Below are 17,081 nucleotides of genomic sequence, written 5' to 3' on the forward strand. Positions count from 1 at the left end.
TTTGCTCAGTATTTAGAACGATTTAAATCAGAAAAACAGAATCCAAATTTTTTTATTAATTTTTTTGGGGACAAAATTAGTCAAGAGGCTCAAACCCCTGTTCCTTTGCACATCCCTAAATCACCAAAACGTACTCGATATAAAATAATGTATTGGTTTTTTAAACGTCGAGATGCTCTTCTAAAAAAATATTCCCTTCCGCAGTTCAATTCTAGAACTCCTTTAAGGAATGCTCTCATTTTTATGAGAATTAATATCGGATCAGATATTGTTTGTCAATGGGAGCAAGCTGGGTTTACCACTTTATTTGACTTTATAAGAGAAGGGACTTGGTTGTCACCAAGAGAAATGCAACAATTAATCCCAGGGAAGTTTATGTTATTTGACTCATATGTTTCGATTTTTAAAGTTCTGGGGCAAGCGGAAGTAAGAATGATTGATTCTCCTTGTCAGTTGTGGGATGATCTATTTCTGATCTCTCAGAATAAGAAACCAGGAGCATGGAAACGTTATTTAGTTCAATACACTGATTTGGACCTCAGTGTAAGATGCATTAAAAAATGGCAAGAGCAAGAAAATCATGTTCTTACTATGAATACTTGGAACTGTATAAATAAATTGAATTTCAGTGTTCTTCATGGATCTAATTGGAGGAGAATGATTTTCTTTACTAAATGGCTTCTTTATCGAACTCCCGCTGTCATATCAAAAATGTATACGAACGTTAGTGCTGTCTGTTTTAGATGTAAGCAACATAGTCCTGCTAATTGGTCCCACATTACAGCTCACTGTACTAAAATCGTTCCTTTTTGGACTGAGATATTCGAATACTTACAAAAGTTTTGTGGAATTCAGATTGATTATAATGTTAAGTTGATACTTTATGGATATGACAGTGAACTCTGCTTGTTGGGACAGTCGGTTAATTTATTATTTATTGTGATGGCAGTTGCGAGGTCCTTGGTTCTGCAGAATTGGAAATCAACTCAAGCTCCTTTGTTTAATATTTGGTTTCAGAAAATGAGAAATGTCAGAACAAGCGAATTTTGGTATGCAAAGCGAATTGGGGGGATAAGGAAATTTGATAAAATGTGGAATTCATTTTTTGAGTAATTTTGGAAGCTGTATTATGTAAACTGATTTTGAATTGTATCAATGTCAATATATGCATTTTCTTTACTACTTGAAATTTGATACAAAACTTCAATAATAAAATGTGTTAAAAAAAAAATCAAAGCCATCCTCAACGGGCTTTCAAATTAATCAGTCCACTGAGTGCACCCCAACCCCTCTGTAAAATCTTGGTGAAATATATGTCCTGGCCATTTATGCAGTCATGTACTAATAAACTCTCTTAACCCTGGTGCAATCGTGTGTCAATAAGCTGCATTTTCTTTCCAAGCTTGGTGAAAAATATATTTGAAAGAGACACGTTATTGATAGATTCCTTACCTTAGAATACCCCAGGAGTCAGACTGGGTCAGAATTTTTTTTGCATAGCAATACCCCTGCGTGCCGGCAGGCGTCGTCCGCGGCTCCGCGTCCGGCGGCGTCGTTGGCGCCGGAATGACGTCGTCGGAGTACTTAGATGCCGCCCTCACGCGCTGACGTCAGTTCTTCTTTTTTCCGCGCCAGCTAGCGCAGATCCGGAGAAGCTCTACCCCTTTTTGACTAAACTTTTTGATCATCTTTTTTTCTCGAGTCTCTCGACTGCTACGGTGCCGGTAGGGATGCCCGGTTTCAAACCTTGCTCCAGGTGCGACCGACTGATGTCGGTTACCGACCTCCATCGCCGGTGCCTTCAGTGTCTAGGCCTCAACCATGACGACCGCACCTGCCCCGACTGCCGGGCCCTGACGTCGAAGGCTAGGCGGGAGCGGTCCCGCAAGCGACTGAAGCTCCGGCAGTCGGCCCCGCGCCGTTCCAGGTCCCGGTCCCACAGGAGGTCGAAGGACCGGTCGCGGGGTCGGAGTCCTCGTAGCTCCGGGAGTCTGCATCGGTCGTCTGGATCTTCCTCAGAAAAGAGGCATGAGAGGTCGGAGCGACGTTATCGTTCCTCCGACGCACCCACGACGCTGCCGGGGGTTCGGGTGACACCACCCACGCGGCTCCGACGGAGTCGCAGACGCCGCCTCCTGCCCCACACCTGCAGGTCCCTGGCACAATGCAACGCCTGGCGGGTCGGGTGCTTCGGCCCCGGCGCCGCCGACGACTTCGGTCCCGAGGCCGCAGGACCTCACTGGATCCACTTACGTATCCGGGTTGTCGCCTGTCGACCTCGCAGGCGCCGGCCAGGGCGGACGATGGATCATCAGCCGTCTGTGTATGATGATGGATCACGAATGGCGTCTGAACTCGGATGTGGCGCAAGGCCTCTTTCAGCAGTGGGGAGAGCCTTGGTTAGATCTATTCGCCACAGAAGAGAACGCGCAATGTCATCAGTTCTGCGCGTTGGAATTTCCAAGGCGGCACTCGCTCTGAGACGCTTTTCGTCGCGAGTGGAGTTGCGGTCTGTTGTACGCCTTTCCGCCTATACCACTTCTGCCCAGAGTGCTGAAGAAGATCAGGCGCGACCGGGCCCAAGTTATCCTTGTGGCTCCGGACTGGGCACGAAGATACTGGTATCCCAAGCTACTCAGCGTGTCTGCCGATCCCCCGATTCGTCTGCCTCTTCGGGAGGATCTTCTATCACAGCAGCAGGGGACTGTCGTCCACCCGAACCTGTCCAGTCTCCACCTCCATGCTTGGAGATTGAGCAGCGACAGTTGAGGCCATTTGACTTGCCTCCCGAAGTCTGTAATGTCATTCTGGCAACCAGGCGTCCCTCCACAAAGTCGGTATACACCTGCAGGTGGAACAGATGTGTGGCATGGTGCACAGCAAAGGCTGTGGATCCTCTCTCTGCTCCCCTTTCTGAGGTTCTCCTCTTCCTTCTTTCTCTTGCCCAGCAGGGCTCTGCTCTGGGCACTATCAAGGGCTACCTTTCTGCCCTTTCCGCCTTCTTAAGGCTGCCTGATCAGCCTTCTTTGTTCAAGTCCCCAATTGTAAATAGGTTTTTGAAGGGCATCACACACATGTTTCCTCCTGTTCCTTTCGTGATGCCCCAGTGGGACTTGAACCTTGTTCTTACTTACCTAATGTGTGCTCCCTTTGAACCGCTCCATAACTGTCCTCTCCGTCTTCTTACTTTGAAGACTGCTTTCCTGGTTGCCATCACCTCTGCCAGGAGAGTGAGTGCGCTCCAGGCTCTTTCTTCCACACCTCCTTTCCTCTCTGTCCATCCGGACAAGGTTGTGTTGCGGACAAGACCCTCTTTACTGCCCAAGGTTGTCACGGCCTTCCACATCAGTCAGTCCATCACCTTGCCCACCTTCTTTCCGCCTCCGCATACCTCTAAAGAGGAAGAGCGGCTCCATCGTCTGGACCCAAAACGTGCGCTGTCATTCTGTCTAGACCGCACACGCCAGTTCCGGGTGGATGACAAACTCTTAGTTGGTTACGTGGGCGCTAAGAAGTGACGGGCGGTGCACAAGCGGACCATCTCTCGATGGATCATCTTGTGCATCCAGGAGTGTTACTCCTTGGCTAACTGCTGGGCTGAGGGCTCATTCCACTCGGGCCACGGCGCCTACGACTGCCTTAGGCCAAGGAGTGCCCTTGCAGGACATTTGTCAGGCAGCTACGTGGGCCTCGCTGCACACGTTTGCGAGACACTACTGCCTGGACCGCCAATTCCAGAGGGATGGCTTCTTTGGCCGTTCCGTCCTCCAGGACTTTCTGGTGCGATTATTGGTTCGCAGACCCACCACCTGGGTTGGTATTGCTGGGGTATCTATTCTAAGGTAAGGAATCTATCACTAACGTGTCTCTTTCGGATGTACAAGTTACTACTTGTGTAACGATATATCTGTAAGAGACATTAGTTAGTGATAGATTACCGACCCACCCATCCTCCCCGTTCTGCGAACCGATATCTAGGGTTAAGGTCATCCCCTTTCATGGCACCAGTGTTGGTTCTATCATGGCTCTGCGTATCTTGCGCGGAAAAGCTGTGTATCAGAACTGACGTCAGCACGCTATTATCTTGTTTCTTATTTCGTTTCATCAACAAAAACTTCATTATCCATCATGCATTATGATTCATAGTACAATTAATTTTTTTCCCAATGCATTTCGGCATCTTTGTGCCTTCATCAGGGGATGCCTAAACAAAACATAATATACTTTTGATATTAATTTGAGGAAACTATCGTGTACTATGCCGCCACCAATTTCCCTGTGTGATTTCAGTATTAATGTGCCGGTCTCAGTTCTCATCTTATCGCTCTTGCCACGTAATTACTTTATTCGATGACATTAGATATTCATTCATACTAGCTAGTGTTCGCTGTTGTTTCGTGCGTTTATCATAAATAAGGTATGCCTTAGGTTTGAACACAGCAACGTAGGTAATCTAAAAAAGAGCACGCTACCGCGTACAAGTTTACATGCTCACAGAAAGGCCAACTGAAAACACAGTATTGACGGTTACCACTTAAAGGCATTATTTATGATAAACGCATTAATACTGAAATCACACAGGGAAATTGGTGGCGGCATAGTACACGATAGTTTCCTCAAATTAATATCAAATGCATATTATGTTTTGTTTAGGCATCCCTTGACGAAGGCACAAAGATGCCGAAATGCATTGGAAAAAAGAAATTCATTGTACTATGAATCATAATGCATGATGGATAATGAAGTTTTTGTTGATGAAACGAAATAAGAAACAAGATAATAGCGTGAAAGATACACGGCTATATAAAGATTGGAAGTGAATAAAACAAACACATAGAGAAATAAACTTTGACTGTTGATTTATGCAGAACATTTAGCACATTAAAACGGTGCACTGTGAGACAGTCCGGGATGGCCTGACACTGCAACCTTTGTATATAAACGACACTTTCCCGAGTAGGGAAAGTATAACTGGGAGCATGGTAAAAAGGATAAAACGAGATAAAAATCAGGTGGTGCACGATCCACACCTTTAGTTGAAACGACACAGGGATGTGTGACATGTCGACTCTGTTTAGTTCTGTACTTAGACACTCAGCCTGCAAAGGCAGTGTGTGGGTGTCAGGGCACAGGGCCCCTAAGGGTGGCACAATAAGTGCTGCAGCCCTTAGGGGTCTTCTCTGGTCACTATGCCCTGGGTACCTAGGGTGCCATTTACTAGGGGCTGACAGATGGCCAGAGATGCCAATTGGGTTTTAGTTTCAACACAGTTTTAGGGAAGGAAAACAGGCCCTGGGCACCTGGTTGGCAGGAGCCCAGGGCACACCCAGTCAAAGCACATCAGCAATTCAGCAAAAAGTGGGGACATACCCATGCAAGAAAGATGGCACTTTATCACACGCGGCCACTGGCCAACGCCAACGATGGAGACCATAAGACGTAATAAGAAAACACCTTTGTAACAAGCCGCTGCAGGAGACGACCGCCATCTGTTTCCAATTTTGCGAACGTGATAATTGGAAACAGATGGCATTTTGCTCGCTCCTGAGCACCCTAGGCCAGGGAACAAAGAAGGCTGGACAATCACTCGCCTTGGACCAATTGCGTGCTGTCTTTTTAAGAAAGACGCATGCACAGGCCAATTGCTGGTGTATTTTTTTTAAAAAGCAGACGCACGAGCGTGTGTTCGAAGTTCAAGAGCACTTACTAAATGCCTCTCAGAGCAGTGCATGCACGCTTGCTCAGGCGAGACCGAAAAACGTATAATACGGCACACCATAAATAATGCACACAGTATTCTCAAAGCAGGCCCACTAGTGTTCCACGGGTCAGCTTCTAAAGTCCCATCTCCCTGTCTAAGGTCCGTTGTTGTCTCCCGGTTATGTAAGGTGATATCCAAGCTAGGCACCACCAGTGAGCTTAAGTCTTAGAAGTTCTACACTGACTTGGCATTAGTCAGTGTCCCCACGCCATAGCGCATACGTCGGAGCAAGTTCCCACCTAGGCCCAGTGGTGGAGTTTTCAGTCTTGCCACTCTCGCTAGAGAGGGGATGGTCCTTTGCAGACAACAGCTTATCCACATGGTAATGCACATTGTTATTTGTGAAACTGACCCTTTCACTTAACCTAGCCTAGTATCATCTTCGGCCCACAGCTTCCCTTTAATTCTGAGGCTCCATCTTCAGTACCAGAGAAGTCAAAGCCGTTCTATCTGATGAATTCTATGTCTACAGTCCCTCATTAGACCGACTTGGAAATTTGGTGTGCTGCCTGCCTCTACAAATCATAGGTGGGCAGGATATCCTCCTGCAACCCTTGTAGATTATCAATGTGCCTCCTGCAAGAGGAATTGGACGCTCAGTGAATCCAACTTTTCAGTTCCTTCGACAACCACATTCGATATAACAGAAATGATCAATGAACCTTTGATATGGTGGCTGAAACTTGAAACCGGACACACGGCTTACCCTTTCAACCTCAGCCAACCCATTCAGAGGCCTCGGGAGGAGAGGGGGTTGGGGGGGTTGGGTTAAGAGGTGGCTGGAATTCATTGCACTGTTTCTTCATTGACTGAAGTTTGTGTCTTTTCTCATGAGGTGACTGGGCTACTAAAGTTCATGGTTGCATGGATTTCATGTTTCTAAAGGAATTATCTTTCTTCTCCTATGGAAATATTAATCTGGGACTACCAACCTGACAATAGGGAATGATTCAATCATGTGAATCTATGTAAGGTACAAACACTGAAGAACTGTAGTTTCACTAAGTAATTTATTCTTTACGGTTTTCTTTTCAAATAAATGTCACCTTTTAGCCTGGACCCTGTTCTACCCTCATCAACTACAGACCAGTTTCCTTTCCGATCTGCTCTTTCCCTTTCTACAAAGTACACAATATTAGAAAACCTTGTTTTGTGTGGATGAGAGGCAGACTGCAATCAAGTGTTTCTTACTGCTACGTTCTCTGCCAGATGTATTTCTCCAATCTCCAGACAGTCGTCAATACAAATCATACATCATTGATTGTGCAAGGCTGTAGTAAAGTATTTATAATGTGTCAGCAGTGTTTTTTGTCAACCATTGGATCCTGCAATTAATTTAGTTTTGCTGTCTTGCATTTAGATTGCTATTGTCATTTTTAAACCGCAAAACTTAAAATGCAAAAATACTCCCCATTGATGTGGACTTCAGACGTTATACATGTATGTGGAGGAAACCACATACTACTGTGGCTGTATAGAGATCAGAACACAGTGGATCCTCAGCCTGTGTGTCCTGGACGAAGAGATAACTGTGAATTGTCTTAAGCTAAATAAGCCAAAAACGGTAATACCGATATTGTAGGTGTTCCTTATTTGTAGTGAAGAAGTCTTCTTTGACACTACTCTTCGCACCAGTAAATTAAGTTTCATATCTAGACTTCATTGTATACTGAGATGTGTGTTTATCGAAATAAGTAATGGCTTGCAAAATGGTATTAATCTTATATTTGTTAAGGTCTGCGTTATCCTCTTTTACCCTACAGGAGTGATCACAGTGAGTTCTGTTAAATTGCATTGCCTATATTATCTGCTTCTTTTGGAAGATGACACCAGTGCAGCGGTTTTGCTATCTGTAGATCTAGTATAGAGCCACAAGGCTCCTAATGCTGGTTAATGTTGGGGACATACCAGGTCTCGAATTACTGCCCTTGCTCCACTGCTTGCCAGTGGATATAAAACTGAAGTATTAATCCTCTTGCATCATTCAAAAATCATTGACCGGCAAGTTCCAAAGTACCTCATCTTCAAAACCCTTACAAACCAGAGCACATTACGATCACTTGTTTTGGTCTGGTCATGTTTCAGGGAAAAGCCAAAGATGGAGGACTTTTCATATGGGCCACAGCCTACACATGAACTTCACAACCTGTTCACATTGGGAATGATTGTGTATATGAAATGTTTTTCAAAACTTGTTCTGGTCACAACTTTGCACCCTTGTTTCAGAGTTTGTGGTCTAGTTAATTTAAGAACGTTGAGGATGTTTGTGGTCTAAGGTGCTTCATAAAAGTGAAATTAAAGTAAACTGTGCCTGAATAAAGGAGTAGCTCCAATTTCACCACATAACGTTTCATTTAATGCAGACATACATGCAGTTACAAGGTATAGCTGCTACTTCGACAAGGTATGGGGTTTGGTTATAAGCCCAATGTTTTCCTTTTTCTTGCTCGGTGCTAACTGTTTGTCTTTGGGGCTCTCCTTCTTGTTCTCCTCTCTCATCCCTCAACATAGCTGTAGCCCAGAAGTCAGTCGTATCTCCCAAAACCAAAAAGGCAGCAGAAAGTGAAACAGAAAGTTCTTCTGAGGATTCCAGCGAGGAAGAATTGCCTTCTTCACAGGTATTACTCAGTTTTCTTTACAGAGCTGAAAAGTCTTCGAGATGCAAATAGCAAGCTCTCAAACTATTTTTGTGAATGCACACGTGCAGTTGTAATGATCTTCATTCCATTTCTCTCTTCCATAATACATTACTTTCATCCAGGTGCTGCTGACTAAGTCTTCTCTCAAGCATTCTGATGCAACCCCTGCCAAGAATGCCAAAGCAAAAGTGGCATCTCCAAAGAACACGTCTGCTAACAGGGAAACCGCAAAATCGAGCAAGCCTTCTGTGAACGTGACTGCAGCAGACAGTTCAGAGAGTGACTCAGATGAAGCTGCAAAGCCAGGTAGGTCTGTTTTCTCGCTTCACAGAGGCACTGGAAGTCTTCAGTGTTGTCCTGAAATAAGAGTTCAGATTATTAAAGAATGTTAATTTAGAATGACTTGCTATCCAGATCGAGGCGAGTTTGCAATTGTTAATTCTTTATGCAAGATAAAATCACTGGTCACATTGTCCATTTGAAAGACATGGTGCCAAATCACTCCAGTTTTTAAATGCTTCTATGTTTCCTGTTGGTTTTACTTTAGTATACAGTGTGCAAGCTTTACGTGAGTGTCTTCAGTCATAACTATACTATGAAAATGAGACCAGAAACCAGTGTACTGAAGTACCTTGTATCTCCTTGGTCATTCATCAGCATGTTCACCTTTTCTGCTGTGTGTTGTCATGCCCCTCATCCCCAACTCTCATCATCACCCAACCTGGGCATTTATCTTAAGTATGGCCTCTTACTCCATAAGAAGCAGGTAGCAGTAGATGTAAATTCTCTTGTTGATCATGAAACTGCAGAAGGCAAGTTATTTATTAACTAATTTCAGTCACTGATAATTTGTTCACCTGTTGTGGCCTTTTTGCCATTCTATCCCAGAGATATCCTTGTTGTTATTCTAAAAGTATGTTCATAGCATGGTTTGTAGATAAACATGCTCTGCATACTCCTGCCATCTAATGGTGGTCTCGGACATATTCGAGTTGTTTTTCTTCAAAGAATTCCTTCGAGATAAGAGGTAAATAGGGACTCCTCTACCTGGAAATTCACATGGACACAATCTCCATGAAAGATTGTGCTTTTTATTTTCCTTCCACCAATGTGTTCAGATGCACACAGCCTGGGTCCGATTTGACACGTTTAATGCCTCCTGTAAGGCCCAAGCAGTCTATTTTGACTCCATTATCTGGTACAAATAATGTTTGTTGCCTTTCTTCCAACCAACATTTTCTGGAGACCGATCCGCTTCGACTCCTGCAGTGCCTTGTGCCCCTTGTCTTGACTGACGTTTCATTACCTTCCAGTGAAGAATATACTCGGTGTGATGGACCAACTTCCTTTAAAAACTGTCCTCTGTCGTGCAAATTTCCACTGGGCTGATCACCACCAGATATATAACCTTTGCCTGTCTCCAGACAATTGTGACTGCAGGAAACTGAGACTGTATATGGGGTGCCCACTAGGTGGTTATACAATGCACAGAGTTCAGTGGTTCCCCAAAAGTGTACTGGGCTCAATGTGAAACCCAAAATGATCTGTTGGTAGTGTGGGTGAGCAGCCTTAGGCCTAATACAGAGGAGTGTAAAACATTTATTGCTCAACATTGAACAATAATAAACACACAACAAGGAGATCCACACCAATTTTAGAAAGATATACTGTGTTTGTATTTTATTTTAAGACCAATATTTGCAATAAGGCAAGTATGTTTTTAAATCAAAATACTTTTCACTTTTAGAAATTAACACTTAAAATATTTCCTGAACAGTTCACTGTTACCCTATAGGGAAACCAATATCTCAGTTATACAGGTAATAGACTTTCAACTCCAGACTTCTGGACCAAAGGTCAGCAAGGGTCAGGCAAGTACCAAAACTGCACCACCAGCAGCATACGGGTGCCCAGGTCAAAGTCTGAGTTCGGCCAGTTGGAGCCACACTACTTGCAGGTAAGTAGATAGGTTGCAGGGGCCTAGCATTGGGGGTTAGCGCTTGTATGGGGGTGGTCGCAAAGTAGCACCAAATATACACCACCAGCGATACAGGGGTGGCTGGGTGCAGGGTGCAAAATTGGCGTCGGGTGGTCAGTGCTTTTCAATGGAGTTTCTTCTTTTGGCAAACAGACTGTAGAGGCTGTACTGGAGGTTGTAAGAGGAAGACCAATGACAGCAGAGGTAAGTAGAGATGTAGGAGGTCGTAGGGGCACAATCTGTTCAGCTCACAGTCCTCCCAGGGTTTTCAGAGGTCGCAGGGCTGCAAGACAGGTGGCAGGTTTGTAGTAACTGGAGAGAGGACGGTAGGGCTGGGGCAAAAGCAGTTGTCGTCTTCAGTCTTCTCTGCAGGGATGTCTTCTCTATTCTTAGGCCATCGCAGATCTAGTTTCTAGGTCTGGGAGAGCCACATAAATACTTAATTTAGGGCCTTTTTAAGTCTTGCCAGAGCGCATGCGCTGCTCTGTGAGGTTTCTATAAGGACTTTAAACTGGGACCACACGCTAGTGTGTGTGCTTTTATTTTTCATCGCACACTATTGGCCTTTGCGTGCGTCTTTCTAAGAAAGACAGCACGCAATTGGCGAAAGGCGGGTGCATGTCCTGCCTTCTCGCTCCCTTGACCTAGGGATCTCGGGAGCAAGCAGCAGCATGGCCGGATGCCAGCTGCATTCCTGACATTCCTTCACGGCAGCGCTTGTTTAATTAGCAGCTTGTTTTGTGTTTATTTTACACTCTTTGGTTTACCGTGCAGCGACCACTGGAGGGCAGCAGAGTGACACGCTAACTTCTAGCTGCCAGTCTTCCACTGATACACGGGCTTCCTGCCAGCTGCCAGCACATCGACAAGCGGAAAAACTAATGTTTTCCAACCATTAAGGATGGGGCTTTGTATGTTTTGACACTCCATGATGGCTCTAACCGTGCTGGCTTTGCCGTCACCGGCGTACACGTAGTTATTCACTCTGACCGCTCACCTGCATAAACTTGCAGGATGTGATGCTTCTGCGTTAATTTGACTGGGGAACGGAATCGGGCTGCCTCGCGTGCGTTTTTGGCGTTCTCGAGACTAGACTGGTAAGTGATGGGCTCTGTACTACGTTGTGTGGTTTTTAGGACTCGTAACTATAGCTATCTTTAGTAAACTCTCTTAAACATAACCAGCACATGTTGTACATATGCGTGGTGTCTGTTGGGGCATCTTTTTATTCTTTGTGTGCTTTTGGAACATATTCCACATCTTTGTCTATTTACAAATACCGGTAGCACAAGATGTTTTCCGGGACCTGGTTGCGATTTAATTATGGGTGCAAGATGAAGACTTATAGCACGGGAATTACATGCCTATACCAGTTGTTTTGTTGCATTTAAATATACACCCAATGTTGGATTTTAGGCTGGCTTTTTGCACTACAGGAGGAGCTGTAAGATATCCGAGGTATACCCGTTTTCCAGCAGACTTAACATAAATCTATATACTGCATTAGAGGTGACATACTGCAGTATTTCCATAAATAATTTGTAGGTAGTTGTCACTTTTTAGTACAACTTGTACTGTATTTTGTGGTTCTTGAAATGCACTTTACTTTGTTTTTAAACTCTTGACTCTTGGTTTCCTGAGGAGCACAACATTTTAGTAACCAATCACAAGACGACATTCAGACCATTTTTTTCTAGATTTAGTAAGTACTCTTTTGCATTACAGAGTTAGTTTAGCTTATCCATTACTTCAGGTGAGTGGTAAATGCTCCTCGTTTCAACATTACGTCTGTTACTATTACAAGTGCACTGCATGTTCCAGCCACCTTTCTATAGTGTAGTACCTGACCCTCGCAGCTTCGTCACTCTCTTGTGACCTGTAAAAGTCCCGCTTGGCTTGATTGGTGGCTCTGCTTCCCCATTCACCAGTGGCACATGAAGTATTAGTAGATGTTGTAGCACCCTGGATAACGTGCTGCATGGCTAAATACTTGCAAGGTCCCATAGGCAAGGCCTATTGGCTATGCCAATGCTTGTTTAAGGTAGAAGTAGGTAGGGCAAATGGGCACCTTAACTCGGGTGACTACACTCAATATTATGCCACCCTCCTATGGGATGGGGGCATAGACCTAGCACTCCTTGGAGGAGTCCCCTCATCTTCAAGATGGAGAGGACTGAAAAGTGTGCTTGACTTCACCTCCTCCAACTGAGGGGTGGAGTTGAAAAAGGGGGGCACACCTCCTAGTCTTTGAGTTTTCCTGACGATATTCCCGCAGAGAGTGAGGGTGTGAACCGGGGGCTGGCATCTGTAGCTAGCAGCAGAGACTGGTGGTCGCATAAAAAATGTGCCAATCCTTAGAAGCTTCCCCTTTGAGCACTGGCCCGTCCTGGGGGAGGGAGCGTGACACCACTGCACAGGATTTGCATTGTTTCTGGTCCCAGAGAGAGAAGAGGCTCTCCACCAGGGGGTCCAAAAAATTTCTATGTGTGGCAGGCTGCCTAAAGCCAGTCAGTGCCCACACCAGGGTTTGTAGTTTTTCAGGGGGCACCTCTGAGGTGCTCTCTGAGTACATGGTGTAATAAATCTCACACTGGATTCAGTGTGGATTTATTACAGGGAGTGGTTTGGTACCAAACACTCCTGGTTTCATGAAGCCATTATAGTGCTGTGGAACTCGAGTTGTCGAGTTTCCAGCCCATCTACTCTTCATGGCTTCCCTGGCACTTACACTATTTAAGAAGGTACTTAAGTATTTTAGGGGCAACTTGCCTCAGGGCTGTAAGGCCTGCTAGAGGGATGACTTACCTATACCTACAGGCATTGCTGGCTGGCATGGCACCCAGGCAGTGTGCCAGGTCGGCTTTGTTGTTTGACCCTTCAGAAGGTCATGCAAGCTGCAAGGGCAGTGGCAAGATCCTAGTGAGGAGGGGGTGGGGCGAGTTCCAGGGGACCCTCTTCGGCTCCCAGGCCCTAGGTTCTCAGGGTATTTACCATTTACTAGGGACTTACAGGGAGGCAGAAGTACCAATTGTGGGTATGGTTTATAGAGCAAGCACTAGCACAGGGGACCTGGTTGTTAGGGATCCTGTGCAAATCAGGCAAAAAGAAAGGCTAACCATGTCAAGAGGCATTTTTTTTTTCACACACCCCCACATTACAGGAACCTTTCATTTAGGCTTCTATGGACATAGCAGTATTCAGAACCACACCCAAGTTCCTGCCTTGCGTGGTTTCCTCCTTCCACCTTAACAAGCCAATAGAACTTGTCTTTTCTCCTCAACCAGACTCCGTAGCTGCGGCGGAAGAGTTGGGAGACAGAATTATAGCATACGCTGATGACACTCTGCTTTTGTTTACCTGGGGAGAATCAGAGTGTTCCATGTCTCGGGCCAGAAAGTGTTGGTCAGCAGTCTTTCAATGGCTTTCCTCAGCACAGCTTAAATGTAACTAAGACAAATCAGAAAATCTCCTCTATGGAACCTTTCCCCTCCAGTTCAGGGAAACTTTATGGCCAGCGGATTTCCCCATGCCAGCCTCGACGGGGCAACCTGCTAAAAATCTTGGTGTCCCACTCAATAAACTACAGGTTGTCCAAAATGCTGCAGCTAGACTTCTTTTTAACATCTCGATGAGAAGCAGCGTTAGACAGCATCTGCGTTCACTCCATTGGCTGCCTGTTGCCGAACCAGTCCAGTTTAAAGCCCTGGCCCATCGTGCTCTGCATGCATGCGGCCCCACCTATTTACAGAAGCGGTTCCTGTTCTACACCCCCGCTAGACATCCTCTTTTTATCCGGATGCGGGGGCGACTCGGACCCAGATGGAGGCCTATGCCGCGGCTCTGCAGGCCTCCCGTGGGTCCTCTCCTGTCCCTGAGGCATCCTCGGGGACTCCGCTACTTACGAGGTTCCCGACTGACTCGCCGGTGAGTTCGCTCCCAGCCCCACATCAGCCCTTGCCTTCCAGGGAGGAGTTATGGTCTCATCGGGGTGCGGCCCGGCTGGGTCCCCCTCTACGACCCATAGCAACCCTGCCGTGCTGCATAGTCCGGTGGGGCTCCCTGTGGCCTCGCAGGTGGTTGCTGGTGCTCAAAGCCTTGCTCAGAGCACACCTCGGCCTTCCGGGCAGGCGGCTGCCTGTCAAGAGCTGGGGTCGGCGCCATTCCGGCAGAGTAAACTGGCCTCCCCGGCTCTGACTCTGCTTCTTACTTCGGAATCGGAGCCTGTTGTAGTTGAGGCTGAGTCTGCGCCAGTGCGGCGCCGTGGAGGCATGCCTCGCCGGCTCCGGTGCCATCCCCTTTTTCGGAAGCGGAGCTTGTTGTGGTGGACGTGAAATCGGCGCCGGACCGGGCCGACTCGGTGCCGGATGGAGCAGAGTCTGCGCCGGACGAGGCACGATCGGCGCCGACCGAAGTCATTTTGGAGCTGCATCGATGCCGGGTGGTTGCCTTTTCTCCGGAAGCTTCTGCAGAGAGTTTGGCGTTTCCTTCATGTCCGTGGATGCCGGATATATCCTTGCCTGTGCCCCACTTAGAATTTGTGGACCCGGCAGAATCTCAGCCTCCTCAGGAGCCCCTGGACCCGGAAGGTTCCCCGCCACCTCAGGAGCCCTATCAGGACCCCCATTCGTCAATGGGGCTCCCTTCCTTTGAGCATTGGTCACACCCTCAGTGTCTTGGAAGGCTTAGTTTGCAGCCCTCACCTACAGATAAGTTGCTATCCCCTCCTCGGAAGGCTACTGAGGCCGGTTCGGCTTTCCTAGGAGTAGTCTCCTTAGCCACTCCTGTTCTGAACTTTTCAGCCCCCTTCGGTCCCCTTGTCTGTGGACCCTCTGCTTGATGTCCTTCACCGTGGGTCGTGGAATGTGGAGCCGCTTCTGCCCTTTGAAGCTTCTCTATATGACACCCTTTTGGGCATCTGGGTTTGGCCAGCTTCCGGTGATATGGTGGCTCATTCTGTCTTTCACCGCCACTGTCCTGCTCCACATGATCCAGTTTGCTTATTTGTCCACCCTGACGTGCAGGGGTTTGTTTTGAAAACTGCCTTCCCTTCCTTGCCTCAGTTAATGCTTCCTTCCTCCTGGGAGTCCAGATGGCTTTAGTAGTGGGGTCGTAACATCTTCGTCTCCACTAGTGCTGCCCTTCGGTCTCTAAATACAGTGTGTGTCCTGGCTCAGGCTACCTCTGCCCCGTGGGACTCTGCAGAGTCTCTGCTTTCCGCCACCTCTGAAGGCGCTCATGTTGACCACCATCTTTTCCGGGATGGCCGTGACCTTGCTGAATTTACGATCCGCTCGGCCTTGGATACTGCTGATTCCTTAGGCCAGGCTATGGCTAGTTCAGTTGCATTCTTGCTCCTTCGTCAGAGGCAAATGAACACTTCAATCATCGGCTCCCTCAGTTCCCTACATGCTTACTCTTTTTATTGGCCTCCGGTGTGCCTCCATGCTGACTTTCATTCTGATGCATGTCGGACCTTGTGGTTCTTTTTTTGCCGTTTTCTACCCTCCTGTTGGTTGAATGTGCTTCCAAATTTTTTAAGGGCAAATCTTGCGCCCTCCAGTGGGCCTCAGATTGGTATTCCAGTTTACCAATTATGAAATAACTCGTGCCGATTACAGATTCCGACCCAGTTCAGAACTGACAGACCCTTTAGAAATCTTCAGGGCGGTGCAATCCTCCACGGTCGAACCCACCGTGCATTTATGTCCTCAACAACTGGTCTGCATTAAGGACGCATGCCTTGAGTAAGTGTTCAACAAACCATTTATTTCAAGAAACTGGCATGCCAATCTGATCTTTAAAGTCCTCCTGCCTTACGCGTTTCTGAGCATTCTTGCTCCTTCGTCAGAAGGCGCTCATGTTGACCTCCATCTTTTCCGTGATGGCCGTGACCTTGCTGAATTTACGATCCGCTCGGCCTTGGATACTGCTGATTCCTTATGCCAGGCTATGGCTGGTTCAGTTGCATTCTTGCTCCTTCGTCAGAGGCAAATGAAAACACTTCAATCATCGGCTCCCTCAGTTCCCTACATGCTTACTCTTTTTATTGGCCTCCTGTGTGCCTCCATGCTGACCCATTCTGATGCACGTCGGACCTTGTGGTTCCTTTTTTGCAGTTTTCTACTAACTCGTGCCGATTACAGATTCCAACCCAGTTCAGAACAGACAAATGTGTGTGTGTGTGTGTGTGTATATATATATATGTATATGTGTGTGTGTGTGTGTATATATGTATATATGTATGTATGTATATTTATATTTATATATTCCAAAAATCTCATCCAAGCGTTCCCCTGTTACCGAAGCTCATGGCCCTTCAGAGCAGCCTCACAAATGGGCACGGGGCAGCCCATCACCACCTTCCTAGCAAAACAAACAAGGTGAGGCCCAATGCAGTTGAAACAGGCTTTATTTCCACAATCTCAAAGCGCTTGCTTCCATTGGTCTAACGTTTCGGCGTCATGCCTTGTTCACAGACTGGATTCGCAAGCGCCCAGGTGCGCTCGAGCTTGATTTAACTCGGTCCATCACGTGATTGCAATCATGAACTACTACTCCCAGTGTGCATTGTGCATGTTTTCAATGCGTGGCAAAGTTCCATCTTTCTGCACTAGCACGATGTAAATAGGAATTTTTATTTCAAAACTGTCAGGCGAGTATGAATTACCGCTGCTCTTGTTTAAATGTCTTTGACTCCGGAAAT

At 46.6% G+C, this 17,081-nt stretch overlaps 1 protein-coding gene across 6 annotated transcripts in view; it reads left to right on the forward strand.

The window, feature by feature from the left end:
• TCOF1 (treacle ribosome biogenesis factor 1) overlaps positions 1-17,081 on the forward strand; it is a 402,392-nt gene that overhangs the window by 312,571 nt on the left and 72,740 nt on the right. For all 6 annotated transcript variants that reach the window (XM_078653593.1, XM_078653591.1, XM_078653592.1 and 3 more), the window contains 2 exons: positions 8,273-8,379; positions 8,523-8,706. In XM_078653593.1, coding sequence (XP_078509719.1) covers positions 8,273-8,379; positions 8,523-8,706 — 291 coding nt within the window. The remainder of the gene's footprint in view (positions 1-8,272; positions 8,380-8,522; positions 8,707-17,081) is intronic.

This window comes from Lissotriton helveticus, chromosome 7 (assembly GCF_964261635.1).
Source record: "Lissotriton helveticus chromosome 7, aLisHel1.1, whole genome shotgun sequence".
In the NCBI taxonomy this organism is placed as follows: domain Eukaryota; kingdom Metazoa; phylum Chordata; class Amphibia; order Caudata; family Salamandridae; genus Lissotriton; species Lissotriton helveticus.